The sequence below is a fragment of the Procambarus clarkii genome, chromosome 37 (genome assembly GCF_040958095.1).
Source record: "Procambarus clarkii isolate CNS0578487 chromosome 37, FALCON_Pclarkii_2.0, whole genome shotgun sequence".
NCBI classification, from domain to species: domain Eukaryota; kingdom Metazoa; phylum Arthropoda; class Malacostraca; order Decapoda; family Cambaridae; genus Procambarus; species Procambarus clarkii.
This window is the reverse complement of record NC_091186.1, coordinates 11,660,592-11,679,159: the sequence shown is the minus strand read 5'-3', so window position 1 is coordinate 11,679,159 and position 18,568 is coordinate 11,660,592. Positions and strand designations below refer to the sequence as shown.

Sequence of the window (18,568 nt, the reverse complement as noted above, 5' to 3'; positions counted from 1 at the left end):
GCAGTTGTTCAGCATCCTCCCAGCGACTATAAGAAATATTGCCGGAACAACCGTGGACATCTTCAAGAAAAAACTAGACTGTTTTCCAATAAACGTGCCGGGCCAACCGAGCTGTGGTGGGTATGTGGGCCTGCGGGCCACTCTAAGCAACAGCCTGGTGGACCAAGCTCTCACAAGTCAAGCCTGGCCTCAGGCCAGGCTTGGGGAGTAGAAGAACTCTCAGAACCCCATCAAGCAGGTGTATATGGGTTAGTTTGGGTGTCAGCCCCTCCCTGGGTTCGGTTCCGTGTCCCTTTGGGTCCGCCAGTTCCATCCTTCCTGTGGGTAATTTTAACTACTGTCTCATCTTGAACATGTGTTCTTCTCCATGTCGCAATCATGTTCAAATCATATCGGGTTCCTGCACACCCATTGGTCACGGATGCCACTGGGCCCATATGAGCCTCCGTGATTTTGTGCTTGGTCTAGGATCTCAAAGGTTCATGTAGATCTTCGATCCTTACAACATTATTGGAACGTCTGTCGCCTTCTGGTGGGGCTTACTTCTGGTCCTGTCTAGGACTCATTGGTCCCCTACCGTACTACTTATCATCTATCGATGTTATACAGTATCTGATTATTTAGTAATCACCTCTTCTCTCCGTACTGTCTAGACATTACAGTACAACCTTGATTCGCACACTTTTCAGATCGGATTTACTCACCCGGTTCGGCGAACAATGGTTCGCTGAAGCGGGGAATGTTTGGAATTGCATACGATGTCGAGACAGAGTTCACAGACTGGTGGAAAACTTTCCCATTCTATCACAGATTACAATTAATAATTGTAACACATATGACAAGTTCGATCACACAAGTGGACCACACAAGTGGTCCACAAGCTTACGAAGTTGGGACAGAGTTCACAGAGTAGTGGAAAACTTTCCCATTCCATCACAGGTTACAATTAATAATTCCTTCATATGACAAGTTGGATCACACAAGTGGACCACCACACATGTGGGCCACAATGGTCCACAAGCTTACGATGTTGGGACAGAGTTCACAGAGTGGTGGAAAACTGCCTCATTCTCTCACAGATTGCAATTAATAATTCCTTCATAAGACAAGTTAGATCACACAAGTGGATCACACAACAAGTGAACCATATGAACTAAACACCAGCCAGAATGGTCCACACAAGAAGTGATGCATATTAACTAAATACCAGCCAGAGTGGTCCACACAAGTGAACGACTGAGTTTCAATGATTTTCGTTCACTGATTTGTGGCACACGTATCTTTGTAAATTAATTTATAGGCTGAAGCGTGAATAGCTAGCTAATGTGTTGAAATCTTCTTATATACATTTTCTGTGATGAAACAAGATGAGTGAGGGTGGACAAATAAGGGAATACTGTACAGTAAACTTCACTTTACAGTGAGGTTTCACTCATTTTCGTCAGTGTTGTCATAGTTCAGTAACCCATGACTTTGAACGTTTCAGATTAATAAATCATTTCTGAAACTGGTGTTTTAATAACTTTATTATCCTAATTAAACAAAACTAAATAAAACCAAAAATATACTGTAATATGATAGATATCTGCTATTTGGGAAATTATTCGTGTTATTGGCGGCTCACAAGTCCAGCACGAGTGGACAGGTCTATTCCGTGTGCACACCACCATGCGTGTTTCGTTCGATTTCGTCGCCATAGTTCAGTGACTTACGGCTTCGAAATAATAAAATTAATAAATCATCAGTTCTAAAATAAGTATTTTTATAGCTCTTATTATCGTAATAATGTTGCTAAACTAAATATATAACCCAAAAATATATAATTTGATGTAAATCCAATATTTGAGAGAAATTTATGTCTGGCTTAAACACCAGCCTACTGTAGGGTGTACGTATAGACCTAGTCTGTGTTCGTACAGTCTGCACCCAGTGCCCTTAACTTTGTCTGCGATTGATGTACAGTATTTAACACTTTGAGGTTCCACAGACTGATTATCTCGTCATTTATTTTTCTACTGAATGTGTTCCAACGACGCAATACTGAGTCACTCATTAAAATATTTTTTAAAAATTTAAATTTTATCAGATCAATCTTGTAGTGGTTTTAAAATAGGCGCCTTTAGATTGCACACAATTTGATACCAAAATCAAAGATATAACATGAAACTTGATGTCCAAACACTTGAAATATTATAAATAGGCCTATGGTCCGAATATTAAAATAATTGTTAAAATTCTATTTATTGTCCTATTATCTTGGGACTAGTTTTAAAATGCGCGCCGTTTTATTGCGAACAATTTGATACCAAAATGAAAGATGTAACACAAATATTTATGTCAGAACACTGGAAAGATATAAATAAATTTGTGATGATGAGCGTCCAGAATTAAAATATTTGTTAAAAATCCAGTTATTGTTCTATTATTCTGGGACTAGTTTTAAAATACTCGCCTTTTTATTGCGAACAATTTGATACCAAAATGAGCGACCTAGCACGAAATTTGATGTTATCAAATTGAACGAGTTGAACATTAGGTTGCAATGTACAAAATGGTGCTCGTTCACGGGTAACTTTAGGCTTTTCTGCGGGGAGGCACTCCAGCCTTTTGTACATTTTATTCTTACACATCTGTAGGGAATTTAATTGCGAACACAATGATACCAAAACGAGCGACGTAGCACGAGAATTAAGGTAAAAAAATGGAAGGAGAATGCACATGTTACTGATTTTGTGCGTTTTTGCCGACTTTACGCTTTGCTGTTGGGAGTCACGCTAGGCTTTTGGACATTATATTTATACACAGCTGTAGAGAATTTAATTGCGAACACAATGATACCAAAACGAGCGACGTAGCGCGAGAATTAAGGTGAGAAAACTGGAATGAGTATACACATTTGGGTGTCACCGCGCGCTTACCCGCACGGAGGGGCCACGATCCCCCAGTCAACCGCGAGTTTCTACGGAGCGCGAAAGTGTTAACAGCCAGTGGAAGAATAATCATGGAATTTACAATTTTTTTACTACGGCTGTGTTGATACACAACAAAATGTCTCAGGGGTTTACTAATAGTGCCTTATTAATGCCAAAAATGAAGCAATATTTTGCAAGAACTAGTAGCAGAAAATCAACCAGTACAAGCACAGCCGTACCCAGCACGAGAACAGCTGTACCCAGCACGAGCACAGTCGTACCCAGCACGAGAACAGCTGTACCCAGCACGAAAACAGCTGTACCCAGCTCGAGAACAGCTGTACCCAGCACGAGCACAGCCATACCCAGCACGAGTTTTAAGTGTGTACATAGTGTTAAAATTAAAGTTGCAGTAATTTTAGTGTACAATAGTTACCATAAACTGTATTGTAATCAACATACAGCAGAACTACTTAATCAACAAAGTGCTAACGGCATAATACAGTACAGTACGTATTTACTGTACAGCATTCACAACTCCATGAGACTTCAAGCTGGACATAACTCCAACAATAAGGTAAATAACAAATGTAACACAGTATTTTCTGTGGGGAGCCCCTACGGCTCCCTGGAGCTTATCGGGCTAATGTATGTTATGTTAGACCGGGACATTAGCTAAGGAGTTCAGACCTACCAGGGACCAGCGCCAGAACCTGGCCCCTTCAGAGAGGTTTCAGGGAGCAATGGCCCTGGAAAACCCCATATGGTTGGGGGTTTTCCTTATCTGCCATCGACCGGGGTTAGGCACCCAGAAAGGTAGGCGTAACAAAACAAACCCCACATGGTAAGAAACTACAACAAAAACCGAACAGAGAGGTAGAAAACTCCCTACAATCCCAAGGAAACAAGCAAACAAGCAAACATCACACTTTACTGCCGCGCCGATCGTCCGCGCAGCCCTCCCCACCCCGGGAGGGGGAGGGGGGAGCCCCGGACCTACCGCGCCGGCTGCCAAGCTCCAGTTCGTTCGCTAATGTCAACCGGGATTGACGCTTCTCTGGCCTCAGTTTCCTAGGCGGTGTTTGCCTTGTGTGGCGTTCACTGCCGTGTGTTGTGGTGTGCGGTGGCCAGGAGTACTTCATCAGTGCCGGGGCTGCATGTGCTTAGTGGCTGACTTCCCTAAGCGCCCTGTGAGTACTGCCCTTGCGTAACAGGGTTATCTTCCCTGGGGCGTTCGGGAACCATTCCCGTAGAGGTTCTTGCTGCTCGGCATTTGCCTCGCCCTTGGGGCCAGCTGGGGCTTGGGGCCCTTGTTTGGCCCTGGGTAGGGATTGGTATTGTGCTGGTTAGGGCGTCAAGGTGTTGCGCAGCCTGCCACCTATGCGGCGGCCGGTTTCTGTTGCCTCTGGAGACGGTGTACTTTTGCGGGGTTTTTCTTTTGTTTTTCTTTTTCTTGCCTGGTGGGGGTCTGCCTAAGGTGGTTATAGTTCCACTGGTAGTGTTTGGCGGCCCTCTGCTAGGCCCCCGTGCTTGTACACGTCTCAGGGGTTTTCAGTGCTATAATCTACCCTCTTGTTATGTTTGGGTTTCTTAACCGGTTAGCAACACCTTGCCCGGGCTTCCCGTAGTTGTTACCCTACGGGCCCTGGAAACCCCTGTCTGGGCTCGGGGGACCATTGAATGTGTCTTCCGGGTTCCAACCCGTCTTGAACGGGATCGTTGGTTGCTGTTCCCTTGTCTCCGGGTGACAGTCGCCATTTTTACCTCCGTCATGCTGCCTGTTGGGTCACTGACACCTTGCCCCGGAGTCTTGCGAGTGATTCTCTGCTTGTTCTCCAGTACTCTCCTGATATTATTACTGTTCAGAGTACAGGCGGCATCCATGTTGCAAGCTAGGTTAGGTTGCTGCAACATGCTAGGTTGGTTTCCCACTCGAATGCCCCGTGGCCGCCCCGTTTGGTTAGGTGCTGCTCGCCCCTTTCTCTCCATGTTCCCGGCTCCGGACCGTCTGCGGGTTTCGGGGTCGGGGCGGGGTTCAGTTGCGGCAGAGACTCGGGCGGTTTTCGGGGGATGCCCCGTTCGGGTTGGGGACGGAGGTTTGAGCCTGTGCCTCCTGCCAAGGCTTCTGGGTCTTACCAGCGGCCCTTTCTTGTTGCCTTTCCCATGGGCTCTTGCTTTTCTTTACGGGCGGAGGGCTTGGAGGCCGGCTCTGCCCCGGGGCCTCTGTTGTTGGTTCCCGGGGCTGTGGGGGTTGCCTGCTAGCAGTTCTGGGGCGGTTTTGCCCCTTCAGGGGTTTTTCTGCTGTTGGGCGTCGTTTTTCGCCCTTCCAGTCTGCTAGCTTCCCACATTTGCTGGCGTGTTTTTGTGTATTAAGCGTCAGTCACAGCCCCTGCTGGCGGCCATTTTCGTCTGCCGGTTTCCCGGCGTGGCCACCAGGGCGGCGTTGCGGTTTGTTTACATGCGTCTGGGTGTGCGAGCGAGCGTCTCTGGTGAGTTTTCAAAAAATTTGCAGGGTTTTTGTTCTCCTGTTGTCGTTTCTTTGTTTTTCTGGTGTTTTCTTGCCGTTGCCTGTTCCTCTGGGAACGTTTGGGTGTTGATTTTGGGTCTGAGCCTCTGGGTTTAGGCTCAGTGCCCCTGGCTGGTATGCTTGCTCCCACACCTTGCCCCTCGGTTTTCGGTCTGTTGGGACCGTTTTCCCAGGGCGTTCTGCTGGGGTCTGTGCTTTGCCTTTTAGTGGTGTTCTCCGCCGGCAAATGTGGTGGTTTGGGCTTCCCCTGGTTCGATTCTGGGTTCCTTTGGGTTCCTTGGTTTCGTTCTGGAGGTTTCTTCCTCTTGGGCCCCCTTTTGTGGGTTCAGGGGACTTTGTTTCCTCGTGTGACCCGGTTCTGCCTTTTGGGGTTCCGGGGTCTTCCTGGCTTGCAGACTGAGCTTTTTGGGTCTTGGCACATGTTGTGGTTGTGCTGGGACTTTGTGGTTTTGCTGTCGAGGTGGGCCTTTAGATGCAGTTTTGTTCCTTCTTTGCCTGGCCGGCGTAGTGCTCTTTGCCACTAGTCGGCGGCTTGTGCTTTTACAATATATGTCCTCACCTAGTTGTGCTTGTGGGGGTTGAGCTCTGGCTCCTTGGTCCTGCCTCTCAACCGTCCGTCAACAGGTAATTACCTAAGTGTAATTACCTAAGTGTAGTTACAGGATGAGAGCTACGCTCGTGGTGTCCCGTCTTCCCAGCACTCTTTGTCATATAACGCTTTGAAACTACTGACGGTTTTGGCCTCCACCACCTTCTCACTTAACTTGTTCCAACCGTCTACCACTCTATTTGCGAAGGTGAATTTTCTTATATTTCTTCGGCATCTGTGTTTAGCTAGTTTAAATCTATGACCTCTTGTTCTTGAAATTCCAGGTCTCAGGAAGTCTTCCCTGTCGATTTTATCAATTCCTGTTACTATTTTGTATGTAGTGATCATATCACCTCTTTTTCTTCTGTCTTCTAGTTTTGGCATATTTAATGCTTCTAACCTCTCCTCGTAGCTCTTGCCCTTCAGTTCTGGGAGCCACTTAGTAGCATGTCTTTGCACCTTTTCCAGTTTGTTGATGTGCTTCTTAAGATATGGGCACCACACAACAGCTGCATATTCTAGCTTTGGCCTAACAAAAGTCATGAACAATTTCTTTAGTATATCGCCATCCATGTATTTAAATGCAATTCTGAAGTTAGAAAGCATAGCATAGGCTCCTTGCACAATATTCTTTATGTGGTCCTCAGGTGATAGTTTTCTATCTAGAACCACTCCTAGATCTCTTTCTTTATCAGAATTCTTTACAGATTTCTCACATAATATATAGGTTGTGTGGGGTCTATGTTCTCCTATTCCACATTCCATAACATGACATTTATTAACATTAAATTCCATTTGCCAAGTGGTGCTCCATATACTTATTTTGTCCAGGTCTTCTTGAAGGGCATGACAGTCATCTAAATTTCTTATCCTTCCTATTATCTTAGCATCATCAGCAAACATGTTCATATAATTCTGTATACCAACTGGTAGATCATTTATGTACACAATAAACATCACTGGTGCAAGAACTGAACCCTGTGGTACTCCACTTGTGACATTTCTCCATTCTGATACATTGCCTCTGATTACTGCCCTCATTTTTCTATCAGTCAGAAAATTTTTCATCCATGATAGAAGCTTACCTGTCACCCCTCCAATATTTTCCAGTTTCCAGAACAACCTCTTATGTGGAACTCTGTCGAAAGCCTTTTTTAGGTCCAGATAGATGCAGTCAACCCAACCATCTCTTTCCTGTAATATCTCTGTGTATCGGTTCCTGTGCCTCTTGGGCTCTGTCATGTCTACATGTGACATTGTATGGGGGTCAGCCTCGTTACTTGTGTGAGGAGTCGCCACATTACTTCTTAGTGCTTTCCCGTTCCCATTCTGCACAAAAAAAAAAAAAAAAAAAAAAAAAAAACTTTAATTCTATCTGTGGCTCTTTTGGGTACTCAGTTTCCACCTGTGTCCCCTAGTGCGTGTGCCCCTTGTGTTACATAGCCTGTCCTTCTCAAACCTGTCGATTCCCTTGGGTATCTTGTATGTGGTGATCAGGTCTCCCCTCACTTCCTCTTCCAGCGAAGTGTGGTTTCATTCCCGTAGTCTCTCCTCATGACTTCGGTAGTGTACTTTTTCTTTCTGAAGGGGTTCTGTTCCCTTCTCTGTTGACTGGGCGCTGGGGGAGCAGCTTGCTCTGTTGCCTCTCGCTTGGTCCCGCTGTTGGTGGGCGCTTTGGGTTGTCTTCCGGCCTCTGCTGGCGTCGGAGGACGGCTTCTCCCCCTTGGGGGGGGTTCAGAGCTGGCGGGGTGGGCTTCTTCCCTGCGCTTCGTCATTTCCTCTTCGTGGGTGCGTGGGGCGTGGTCGTTCCGCCCCTTCCTTCTGGGCTTCCCGTCTGCTCTTTGCAGTCATGGGCTTTTCCCGTCTGCTCTTTGCAGTCATGAGCTTTTCCAGTCTGCAGTTCTTCTGGACTACTTCCATCTGCGCCCTGGATCCTCTGCCCTGCTCGGAGGACTGTTGTCTCCTGTTCGGATTCTGTTAGGGCCGGGTGCATGGATGGTGGACCTGGACCTCCAGGTCACTTCTTGGCACGTTCCTCTCCAGTTTTTCTGGGGCTAGCACGGTTGGTAATTACCTATGTGTACTTACCTAAGTGTAGTTACAGAATGAGAGCTACTCTCGTGGTGTCCTTTCTTCCCAGCACTTTGTCATATAATGCTTTGATTATAATTGTCATATTGTCATATAATGATTGTCATATGTCATAATGTCTTAATATGATTGTCATACAATGCTTTGGTGGTGGGGCTTCAGGTTTGCTGTTTTTATTGCATTCTCTATTTTGTGAAGGGCACTTTGAATACTCTTTGCATCTTTACCGGATCTTAGTGCCCTGTCTGCGTCTGAGATTCGGTGTCTGGCCTACCTCGACGACTGGCTGGAGTGGGCTCCCAGTCAGTCCGCTTGTCTGCTCGCCAGGGGTTGGTTCTTTCCAGATCGCTGGGTTTGGTTTCCTGGTGATCTGGAGGTTTTACCTTCTGTTTCCGTCCCGGGTTCGGACCTGGGCCTTGTTTCAGGCTCTTGGGCCCCTCATTGTCTTCCCTCCAGAAGTGTTACTGTGGCTGTGGTCCCGCCTTTGGCTGTTCAGGCTCACAGCCCGGTTCAGGTGTTCCTGGCTGTCTGGTTTGCGCTTCGGAGGGTTTGGGTCACTAGGTACTCTACCATTCAGCTCTGTTTGGACTGTTCTCTGGTGGTTCTTGCCGGAACCACAGGGGGTTTGGTTAACCGTGTGGTTCGTGTCCGGGGTGTGTCCTGCGTCCTGGTGGACAGCTGTCTCGGTTCATTCCTCTTCGTGGGTTGGCCAGTCGTCACCGATTCGTTTTGTTGGCTCTGTTGGGCTTATGGACTCCTGGCCATGGACGTCTTCGGGTCGGCGTGGTCTAGGCGTCGCCCGTTTTGTGGCGCCCTTCCCACCTGCGAGGACTTCCCAGTGGAGGCTTTCGGCAGGCCTGGTCGAGGTGGGGGGTACCTGTACCTCTTCTCCCGGTCCAGCTGTTGCTTCGGGTTCTGGCTCGGTTGCAGCCCATTCCCACGAGAACAGTCCTTATGGTTCCACGGTGGCCGGGCCGGCCTTCTTTTCAGACGCTGTTTGATAGGTGTCCGTACCCGGGGCGTTTTTCCTGAGGCTTCGCCTCTTTCAGCAGGCCGAATCGGTCCTGTCCGTGACTGGTTCGGCCCTCTCTTTGGCTCTTCGCGTCTGGTATTTTGACGCAGGTATCGCCATCTCTATGGTGTTCAGGTGGCTTTGTTGACGGTGTCCCACCTGCGAGCTTCGTCTTGGAGACTGTATGACGTTTATTACGTTTTCTCGCGTTTTGTTTCCCCTCCGGCCTGCTCATGAGTCGCCTGAGCCATCCTGGTCCTTGTTCAGGGTGCCTTCTCTTCCCCTCAGTTTGTGGTAGCCCCTTCAGTTTCAGTTTCCTCCTCTTTGGTACTGGTGGTAGCTTTATTGGTGTGCAGCCTTTCTCTGTCCTGGCGACGGTCGAGACGGCTGCTTTCCGGAGGGGTTCTTGGGGTATTGGTACTTGTTTGGTTTGGCCGGGGGGTGCGTCCTGTGTTGTCCAGTTGTGCTTTTTGCTGTTGCCAGCGTACCGTGCCTGGGGATGCGCTGTGGTTGATCCGGTTCCTTCGTTCCCTGTTTTCAGGGATCGGGTCTCCCGGGTCGTCCGCAGTGTTTTCCTTCTTCCTGCGGTCTGTCTTTGCGCCCGTGCTGTTCAGACGTTTGCGGCAATTGCTGCTGTGTTGGTGACGTCTCGGGCTCATTTTGGGCGCAGGGAATTGTGGGTCGCACAGGTTTTTGGCCGCCCATCCATATGTGCGTCTGTTCTTGGGCGTTCTTGTTGCCTTGGGTCGCAGGTTTGCGACCGGTTGTCTTGGCTTTGCGTTGCAGAGTTTGTGGCAGCCGCCTCCCGGGTTAGCCCTTTCTTTTCCTTCTCTTTGGGTATGAAGCTCCAGGGAGCCGTAGGGGCTCCCCACAGAAAACCAGCGTTGAATGTAATGAAACGCCATTTTCTGGGTGAGCCCCGGAGGCTCCCTGGAAACCCTCCCTCCCACCGGTCGGCGGTTTTTTCGCGTTGGTTGAAGCTTAGCTTCCGAACTGGAGCTTGGCAGCCGGCGCGGTAGGTCCGGGGCTCCCCCCTCCCCCTCCCGGGGTGGGGAGGGCTGCGCGGACGATCGGCGCGGCAGTAAAGTGTGATGTTTGCTTGTTTGCTTGTTTCCTTGGGATTGTAGGGAGTTTTCTACCTCTCTGTTCGGTTTTTGTTGTAGTTTCTTACCATGTGGGGTTTGTTTTGTTACGCCTACCTTTCTGGGTGCCTAACCCCGGTCGATGGCAGATAAGGAAAACCCCCAACCATATGGGGTTTTCCAGGGCCATTGCTCCCTGAAACCTGTCTGAAGGGGCCAGGTTCTGGCGCTGGTCCCTGGTAGGTCTGAACTCCTTAGCTAATGTCCCGGTCTAACATAACATACATTAGCCCGATAAGCTCCAGGGAGCCTCCGGGGCTCACCCAGAAAATGGCGTTTCATTACATTCAACGCTGTTTTTTTAGTAGAGTAATAATATATAGGTACAGTATATAATATGATAATGCATTTTTATTGTGTACAAGAAAAAAAAAACTGACACAAACGCCTCCTGAAGGTCACCTCTTACAACGCATCCAACGCTCCAATGCACTGGGGTTGGTCCCATATAGTATGTTGAATGGAGGTTGTACTGTACTAATAATCGTTACTTAACCCTTGTTGGCACCCTCCCCGAAAGACATGTGGTGCAGCTCCGACTTCAGGCATTCTGCGCATGGGCCATGGGTGATTGTTTTGTTATGGGTGTTGTACACATGTGTTGGTGTTCTGCGACCTTTATCACGGGTGATACGCAGCTCTTGCTCATCTTATCTCACCAGTTATAGCCCCCCTAGATACTGGGAAAGTTCTGGATTTTATATATACTGTATAGGGAAAACGCCTAGTTCTTTTCTCTGTATGAGAGTGTGGGGTGGCTCGGAATGGTGCCGCCTCCACTTCTACACTACACCTAATCATCATCTGTACACGCTCCTTTGGACATACTCCACTAGCTATGCTCCCAGAATATTGCTTGGCTAAGCTGTGTCATGACACTATAGTGCCTATGCTCTACAGGCAAGATTACACGGTCTGGCGACACTGTCGGCCAGGCGCTGGTTCTTGATTTGTGGATGAGTGTTGGGTATTGTTTGTGGTGTTGATTGCCCACTTTGCATGCATCTTAACGTGCCCTTATTATATACGTATATGATGTTCTTCATTACGCTGTGGGGCTCAACCCGAATTTCAGTAACTTTTCCTTTAGTCTTTCAATGACTGGATCTTTCCTGAACTCTGGACACTTGTTCGTTGACCGTTGTTCAGAGTTTGCTTGATGAAGATTAAGCCACACAGTCGTTCAGTGCCTGACTGCACCTTTATACTGTATATACGTTACATATACATGAATGCACCTTATATACACCTCACCGTCCTCCAATAGGTTGGGAGGATGGAAGGTATGTTCCTTGTCGTGAGTGAACAGATGTTGGTGCTAATGTGAGGTTTACTTCTGATATTAGCAAATGTGTTTGGAGCGAGTGTCTTGTTTAGCCTCGCTACAAGTCTCTCTGTATTAATGGTTGTTCATGTACATTCCGTTGCCAATTGTTTCCTGGGTCTTATTAGTTCATCATATTGCTTATCCTCTTGTCCCTAGCTACCAGTGCTTGGGCCATATTTAAGGTCTTTTCATTGCATTTTCACGTACAGTATTCCTACCTCTATACTCTACATGTCAGTAGAGTATAGAGGCCGACCGACTCTAGGGAGCCGGTCGGCCGAGCGAACAGCACGCTGGACTGTGATCCTGTGGTCCCGGGTTCGATCCCGGGCGCCGGCGAGAAACAATGGGCAGAGTTTCTTTCACCCTATGCCCCTGTTACCTAGCAGTAAATAGGTACCTGGGTGTTAGTCAGCTGTCACGGTCTGCTTCCTGGGGATGGAGGCCTGGTCTAGGACCGGGCCGCGGGGACACTAAAGCCCCGAAATCATCTCAAGATAACCAAGATCTCAAGATAACCTACATTGTTGTTTCTTAGTAGGTGCATATTGGCTATACTAATGTTAGTACTAGGTTGGGCTCTGTACTTGTTCAATTCCTTGTTGTTGAACTGACCCAGTGTTCAGTTATAGAACCTGTTGGGACAGGAGGAGCTAGGTTTACATCCCTGGCTATGGCCTTTTCTTTGTGTTCCTTTTCCAGACAGTGCATTTTTGTTTTAGTGCGGTACATGTCCTACATTGTTCTCCTCATAACGTCCTTGGCGACGTGTGCATCGTTCTGCTTAGCTGGGTCTGGTGGTGCCGCTCCTGCCGGATGTGGTGCCACTGTTTTTCGTTTCGTGTCTCGCGTTCCGGCTCGCTTCCTTGTTGCCATCTGCCTGGGCCCTGGCTCTTAGGTTTTCGTTACCATTTTGTCCTTGCTGTTTGCGGAGTCTGTGGTTCGGCAGCTTCTGCAAGCGGCTTCTCGCTGTCATCCATTGTCGTACTTGTTGGTCCTTCAAGGGTCCCGGGGGGGGGGAGGTTCCTCTTGGATGGGGCATATCTGCTCGCCTCGGTTGGTTCTTTACCCAGCTCGCCGGGTTTGGTTTCCTGGTTCCTTGACTGCCTTGGTTCAGGCGCTGCTTGATTGGTGTCCGCACCCAGGGCTTTTCACCTCTTTCACTCTGCCTCTTTCAAATAATCGGTCCGGTCCATGATGAGGCTGGTTCGGTCTTCTCCTCGAGTCTTCAAGTCTGGCAATTTTGACTCGAGGCTCCCACCATCTGCTTGGTGATCAGATGGTTTCTTTGCTGGTGTCCCACCTACGTGCTTCGTCTCGGCGGCGGTATGGGGTTTTCTGGCAGTCCTTCCTTTTCTTTGTCTCTTCATAGGTATACAAAGAGACAAAGTGCTTGGCCTTGAATCAGTGCTTGGCATTTAAAATGACTTACATGATCATGTATGTCAACCGGTAGAATCTTCTTTCTCATGACATGTTTAGAATAAGAAACATACACGACATTTTCTCTTAAGTGACAACCATCATTTGTTATTTATATAAAAAATATTAAATTTTCTTTCTATAATATTGGTAATGACTGTTGAATGTGAATATTAAATCTTTGGCAATTGTGGCTACAGAATGACACTGGACCTGGAGGAATTAATCGCTATGAGTTGCTGGTAGAGGGAGACAATCTACGGGAGGTCATTGCTACCTATGGTGTCGCTGGAACCCGCTGTACTTCCAACAATACGTATGAAGTGTTCACATGTCTTGGCATTGAAGCTGCAAGGTAAGTGTCTATTTTCAAACACTAATCTTAAAAGCACTACTGTAGTAGCAAGTGAGAGTCAGAGATGAAAGGTCATCATACTGAAGCTCCTCCATCTAAACTGGTTGAAAGTTTAGATGGGGAGAATATTTACTGATTGAAAGTTTATACCATTGGTGAAGTTTAGTTGTGATGTATTGTTTCAGTAATGTCACTCGTGTGAAAGGTTGATCATACACACGTGGTTTATTGGTTTTGTCGGGGGGCAGGAATCCTGTCAGGATCATTGTTGACCCCCTAGGGCCTAGACCAACTACAGACCTTCCCTAGGATGCGACTCACAGATGTTTACCAACTCTCAGGTACCTATTTACTGTTAGGTGAATTAACCTAACCTATGTGTATTATTTAGCAATTACACATAAGCATTATGTGTAAATGTTGGATAATTTTTAATTTTCAGTCCATAAGGAGAGTCCATAAGTCCATAACTGCTCATGCAGTTGCCTTGTGTGGAAAGGCTCATTTTATTCTATTGCATACCATTTAAGGTTTCAGTAAGGCACACTGAGGCCAAAGGTACTTGCTTGGTTGTATTTGCAAGGGAAAACCCATGATTTGTGTCCTGTTCCTCAACCCTTAATTAACTGGTGTATAGATTCCAGGGTTGTCATATCTAATTTTAAAGCTGGCAGATGTTTCAGCCCAGTAGGCTTTGGTATCTATACACCAGTCGGCATGGGCAGGGGGAATATATACACCAGAGGGGTAGGCGTCCAAATGCCATGACTTTTACCTCCTGCAAATCCAACTAGATGAGTACCTTTGACTTCAAATAATGTGCTTTACTGAAACCTTGGAAGATACTGCAAGTCTACAAAATTAGACATATTCGAGTAGCCATGAAAGTGTGCAGCTATATTTTTGAAGCTTCATTTTCTCAATATAGAGGAAAGGGTTGGGGAATTTGACAAGCTGTTTATCTTGTGGACGAAGGTGCTGAGGTTCGACTGTATGGTCTGATATGCTAGGCTATCTGCCTGATGGAGTTTACCAAGAGCCTAGTAGTGGCTGTAGAGAGTAGAGTTCATTACTGACGGCTGAGTGGACAGTGCTTGGGGTTCGTAGTCCTAAGGATCTGGGTTCGTTCCTCGGCGGAGGCAGAAACAAATGGGCAGTTTCTTTCACCCTGATGCTTCTGTTCACCTAGTAGTAAATAGGTACCTGGGAGTTCAACAGTTGGTACAGGCTGCTTCTTGGGGTGTGTCTGTAATTACTTAAGGGGGCGTCTGGTTGGCATCTGGGTCCAAAAATGCAAAAATGAAAACTCGTTCGATTTCAATCAAACTTTTTTGACAAGTTCTATATGAAAAGTGTTTCATCTGGTCCAAGTTTCAGCATCGTAGCATAAATAGGAAGGGAGGAAAAAAATATTGAAGTAGTTGTGAAAATTATGCAAAAATGGTCAAAATCGATTATCAATCAAAAGTGTCAACTGAAATCATAGCTACGACTCTTTGCTATCACAATAGCATATATTAAACAAATATTATAATTAGTTTAATTTGAAAAAAAAATTAAGAAAAAAAAAAAGTTTTTTTTTTTCAATATTTTTTTTTTTTTTCATTTTTTTTTCGGACGATTTGCATCAAACTTACACACCTGACTGTACGTAAGCCTATTGGTAAGGATGCCAATTTTGGAGAAAATTGGTTGATGTCAACCTCAGCCACAGATTTTAGAACCTTAGACTTTATTCATTTCTGTTTTTTTTTCAATTGACACAAACGTTTACAAAACTGATTCCTTTTTTATTCAATTTACATGAAACTTACACAGTATATGTGGAGGGCATGGCTCTACATTGGGGGGCTTTCATTTTTCTCTAAGTTCATTTATTGATTTTATAATAGCAATAAACATGCCATATTTGCAAAAAAATTTTGGGGAACTTTGAACATTTGTATTAGGAAAACTAAAGATGTTTTGGAAATTCTAAAGCCCCAAATCCTTTATTATATGCTAATGTGTCAGAAAAGTGTCACAGAATAATTGTATCTGAAACGTGTGTTCTGAAGTGTGGACTTGAAAATGTGTAAAAAACGTTGAAAAAAAAAAAAACTCCCTTTCTATTTACGCTGCAGTACTGAAACTTTGGACAATTTCAGCACTTTTCATATACAACTAGAAAATTAATATTGATTGACATTGAACAACTTCATCTATAATCCTCAGACGCCCCCTTAAGTGTAATTACAGGATGAGAGCTACGCTCGTGGTGTCCCGTCTTCCCAGCACTCTTTGTCATATAACACTTTGAAACTACTGACAGTCTTGGCCTCCACCACCTTCTCACCTAACTTGTTCCAACCGTCTACCACTGTTTGCGAAAGTGAATTTTCTTATATTTCTTCGGCAACTGTGTTTAGTTAGTTTAAATCTATGACCTCTTGTTCTTGAAGTTCCAGGTCTCGGGAAATGAATGTGTGTGTGTGTGTGTGTAAATTAGGATTAAGGACTTGTCTGAAATGCTATGTGTGGTAATGGCTGTACAAGAATGTAAGAACTCATGTACATATTCAGTATATATATATAAAAAAATAAAAAATATAAAATTAATAACTAAAACTAAGAGCAGGGATATTCTAGGTCCATAGCTGTACACAAAGGCAGTGAACTCCTCTCATCTTGCCTGAATGTTTGTGGAGAAGCTGGCTTAACATCTGAGGGAGGTGTTTTTGGGCAGCAGACTAGGAGGCTCGAAAACTGGTTTCCTTTGCATTCCAAAGTAATGCTGGAGCATGTAGAAAAAGCTCTATTGGTGGGAAAGAGGGTTATATATATTACAATACATTGTCTTTACCCAGGATGTGAGCAGAGTAGTGTTATTTAGGAGCAACTCTGTGGCCATAGTCCAGTGTATATATATTCCTTGAGGGTGGTGTTGTATATAATAAAAGGTTCTACCAGTTTAGATACATAAAGTCAGGCAAAGCTTCAGAATTAACAGATTTTAATCACCGTATTTATATATTTTTCCACACACACACTATAATAATTTAATTGTATATTTGTATCATCCACAGACTAACTATCATTAGGGAAATTACAATAACGATGGAAACTCATGGTCTGAGTGTTGATCGGCGGCACGTGATGCTCCTGGCTGACCTGATGACTTCCCGTGGTCAGGTACTGGGGATCACACGACATGGACTCTCCAAAATGAAGGAATCTGTCCTTATGCTTGCCTCTGTAAGTTAACATTTTTTTTTTTAACTCACATGATGCCTTACACACTTTATTCGAGCTTCCCAAGAACATACCATATTCTACAATGGCTAGGATACATGTGTTTGGTCCACAAGCAGCCCAGTATACAGTATTGTATTTATATGCAAATAAATCATGGTTTTCCTTTCCACTTGAATATCACTTAAGTAAATGCATAATGAAAAAAGAAATTGGCAGAAAATAGCCTCGTAAATTAGGTGCATATTATATGGTACTTTTATTTATCATTGTGTAAAGTGTTCATGATTTTGATTGCTATTCTGTCAGTTGACATGTACATCAATACAGTAACTAAAAACAATCCTATCCAAATGACTATCCAAATAATTTTGTGTTGGAGCTTTTTATTTGTTTTATCTCTTGCAATAAAACATTGTCATCTTTACTGTTGTGTGCCATGATTTATTATAGCATGTATTTGTCAAGATTTTCATATTAAAATCACACGATAAAAAGTTACCTTTTAATAAAAAAACAATTTGGGTTGAATTTTATAATGTTGACACTGAAATTCACTTACTATATCTGGATTTTCCTTGCTTATTCTAACAACCTGGACAAATTAAGAAACGAGAGACGATAATTTAACCATTATGCTGTTCATCGGCACCTCGCTCGCTCGGACTGATTAGGGAAAGGTTTTGTTTAAACCATATTTAGTAAACTAATGGGATTGGAAAAATGTTGGTCAGGGGAAAAATCCTTAATGTAATATATTCCTTAATATGATTCATTTAATTTCAGTTTGAGAAAACTGCAGATCACTTGTTTGACGCAGCGTATCATGGTCAGAGTAACCCCATCAAGGGCGTCAGTGATTGCATCATAATGGGGAAGCCCATGAATATTGGTACAGGCGTGTTTAAGCTTCTCCACAGTCACCGGAGGGAACCGAAGCCCAGAATGCGCACCCTCTTGTTCGATCACCCGGAAATGCATATTCCTATGCCTATCAGTGGATGGGCCTAGTTACATATTGTATAATGTAATGTATATAATTTTTGAATAGTAGCAATGTGGGATGGTTTAATGAGAAGCTCTATACTATGTTGCAGGAATATTTTAAGTATACAGTACAGTACTTTTGTTTGAACTCTTTGAGGACAAGATTGTATATTTTAATGTGTTTTTCATATAATGTATTTATATATAAAAGTGTTGTTATCTTTAATTTGGATGCCACTAAAGTTTTTTTTTTTTTATTGCTGCTATTTTTGTATAAGGGTTGATTAAAGTGGCAGATCACTAAGCTGTACTATGTCAGATCCTGAACCTGTACAAATAAATGAGTGAAATTTGACAACTGTTTGGACCAAGATCAATTAAAGACCTCAGAAAGTACATGGGTTTTTCAGTTATTCTTATAATTTCTTACATATAATCTGCAAATTGTTTGCAGAGGAAGATCATACATTAACCACTGCACTGCACAGAGCGCCTCTGGGCACTCGTGTGTATAGCGTAGGATTATAAACTCCCGCACAGGGAGTTCACATCAGCTTCCTCAGGGCTCTAGGAAACAGACACCATTTTTATAATAAATTGTGAACAACATTCCCGGGTGTGAGAGCCTCAGTACTGAGTGAGCAACCAAGGCTGGCGCATGCAGCATGAGCTAACAGCACTGCTGTTCAGCTTGTGACCACAGCATCGCCTATAAAGTCAAAATATATATGTAACTGATATTATTAAGCCATGATAGTATTACAGAAGAGCCTGACTGTGATAAAGACTGTGTACAATTTTCTGATATCAGTGAACACAATGCTGTTCAAGATGTTCACAGTGCTAGCCACAACACACTGCCATTGTTTTGTCCATTTAAGAATCTTGAAACGACTTTTGTTCCTTTACAAAATAAGCGTGTGGAAAATTATTCATTTACAGGATTTAGTGACCAGGATTCTGAAAATAGCAG

At 44.8% G+C, this 18,568-nt stretch overlaps 1 protein-coding gene across 2 annotated transcripts in view; it reads left to right on the top strand.

The window, feature by feature from the left end:
• The window catches only part of Polr3A (RNA polymerase III subunit A), a 60,111-nt gene extending 42,120 nt beyond the window's left edge, over window positions 1-17,991 (top strand). For both annotated transcript variants that reach the window (XM_045754498.2, XM_045754499.2), the window contains exons 19-21: window positions 13,223-13,377; window positions 16,443-16,611; window positions 17,395-17,991. In XM_045754498.2, coding sequence (XP_045610454.1) covers window positions 13,223-13,377; window positions 16,443-16,611; window positions 17,395-17,619 — 549 coding nt within the window. In that variant the 3' untranslated portion in view covers window positions 17,620-17,991. The remainder of the gene's footprint in view (window positions 1-13,222; window positions 13,378-16,442; window positions 16,612-17,394) is intronic.
• Window positions 17,992-18,568: the final 577 nt, after the last annotated feature.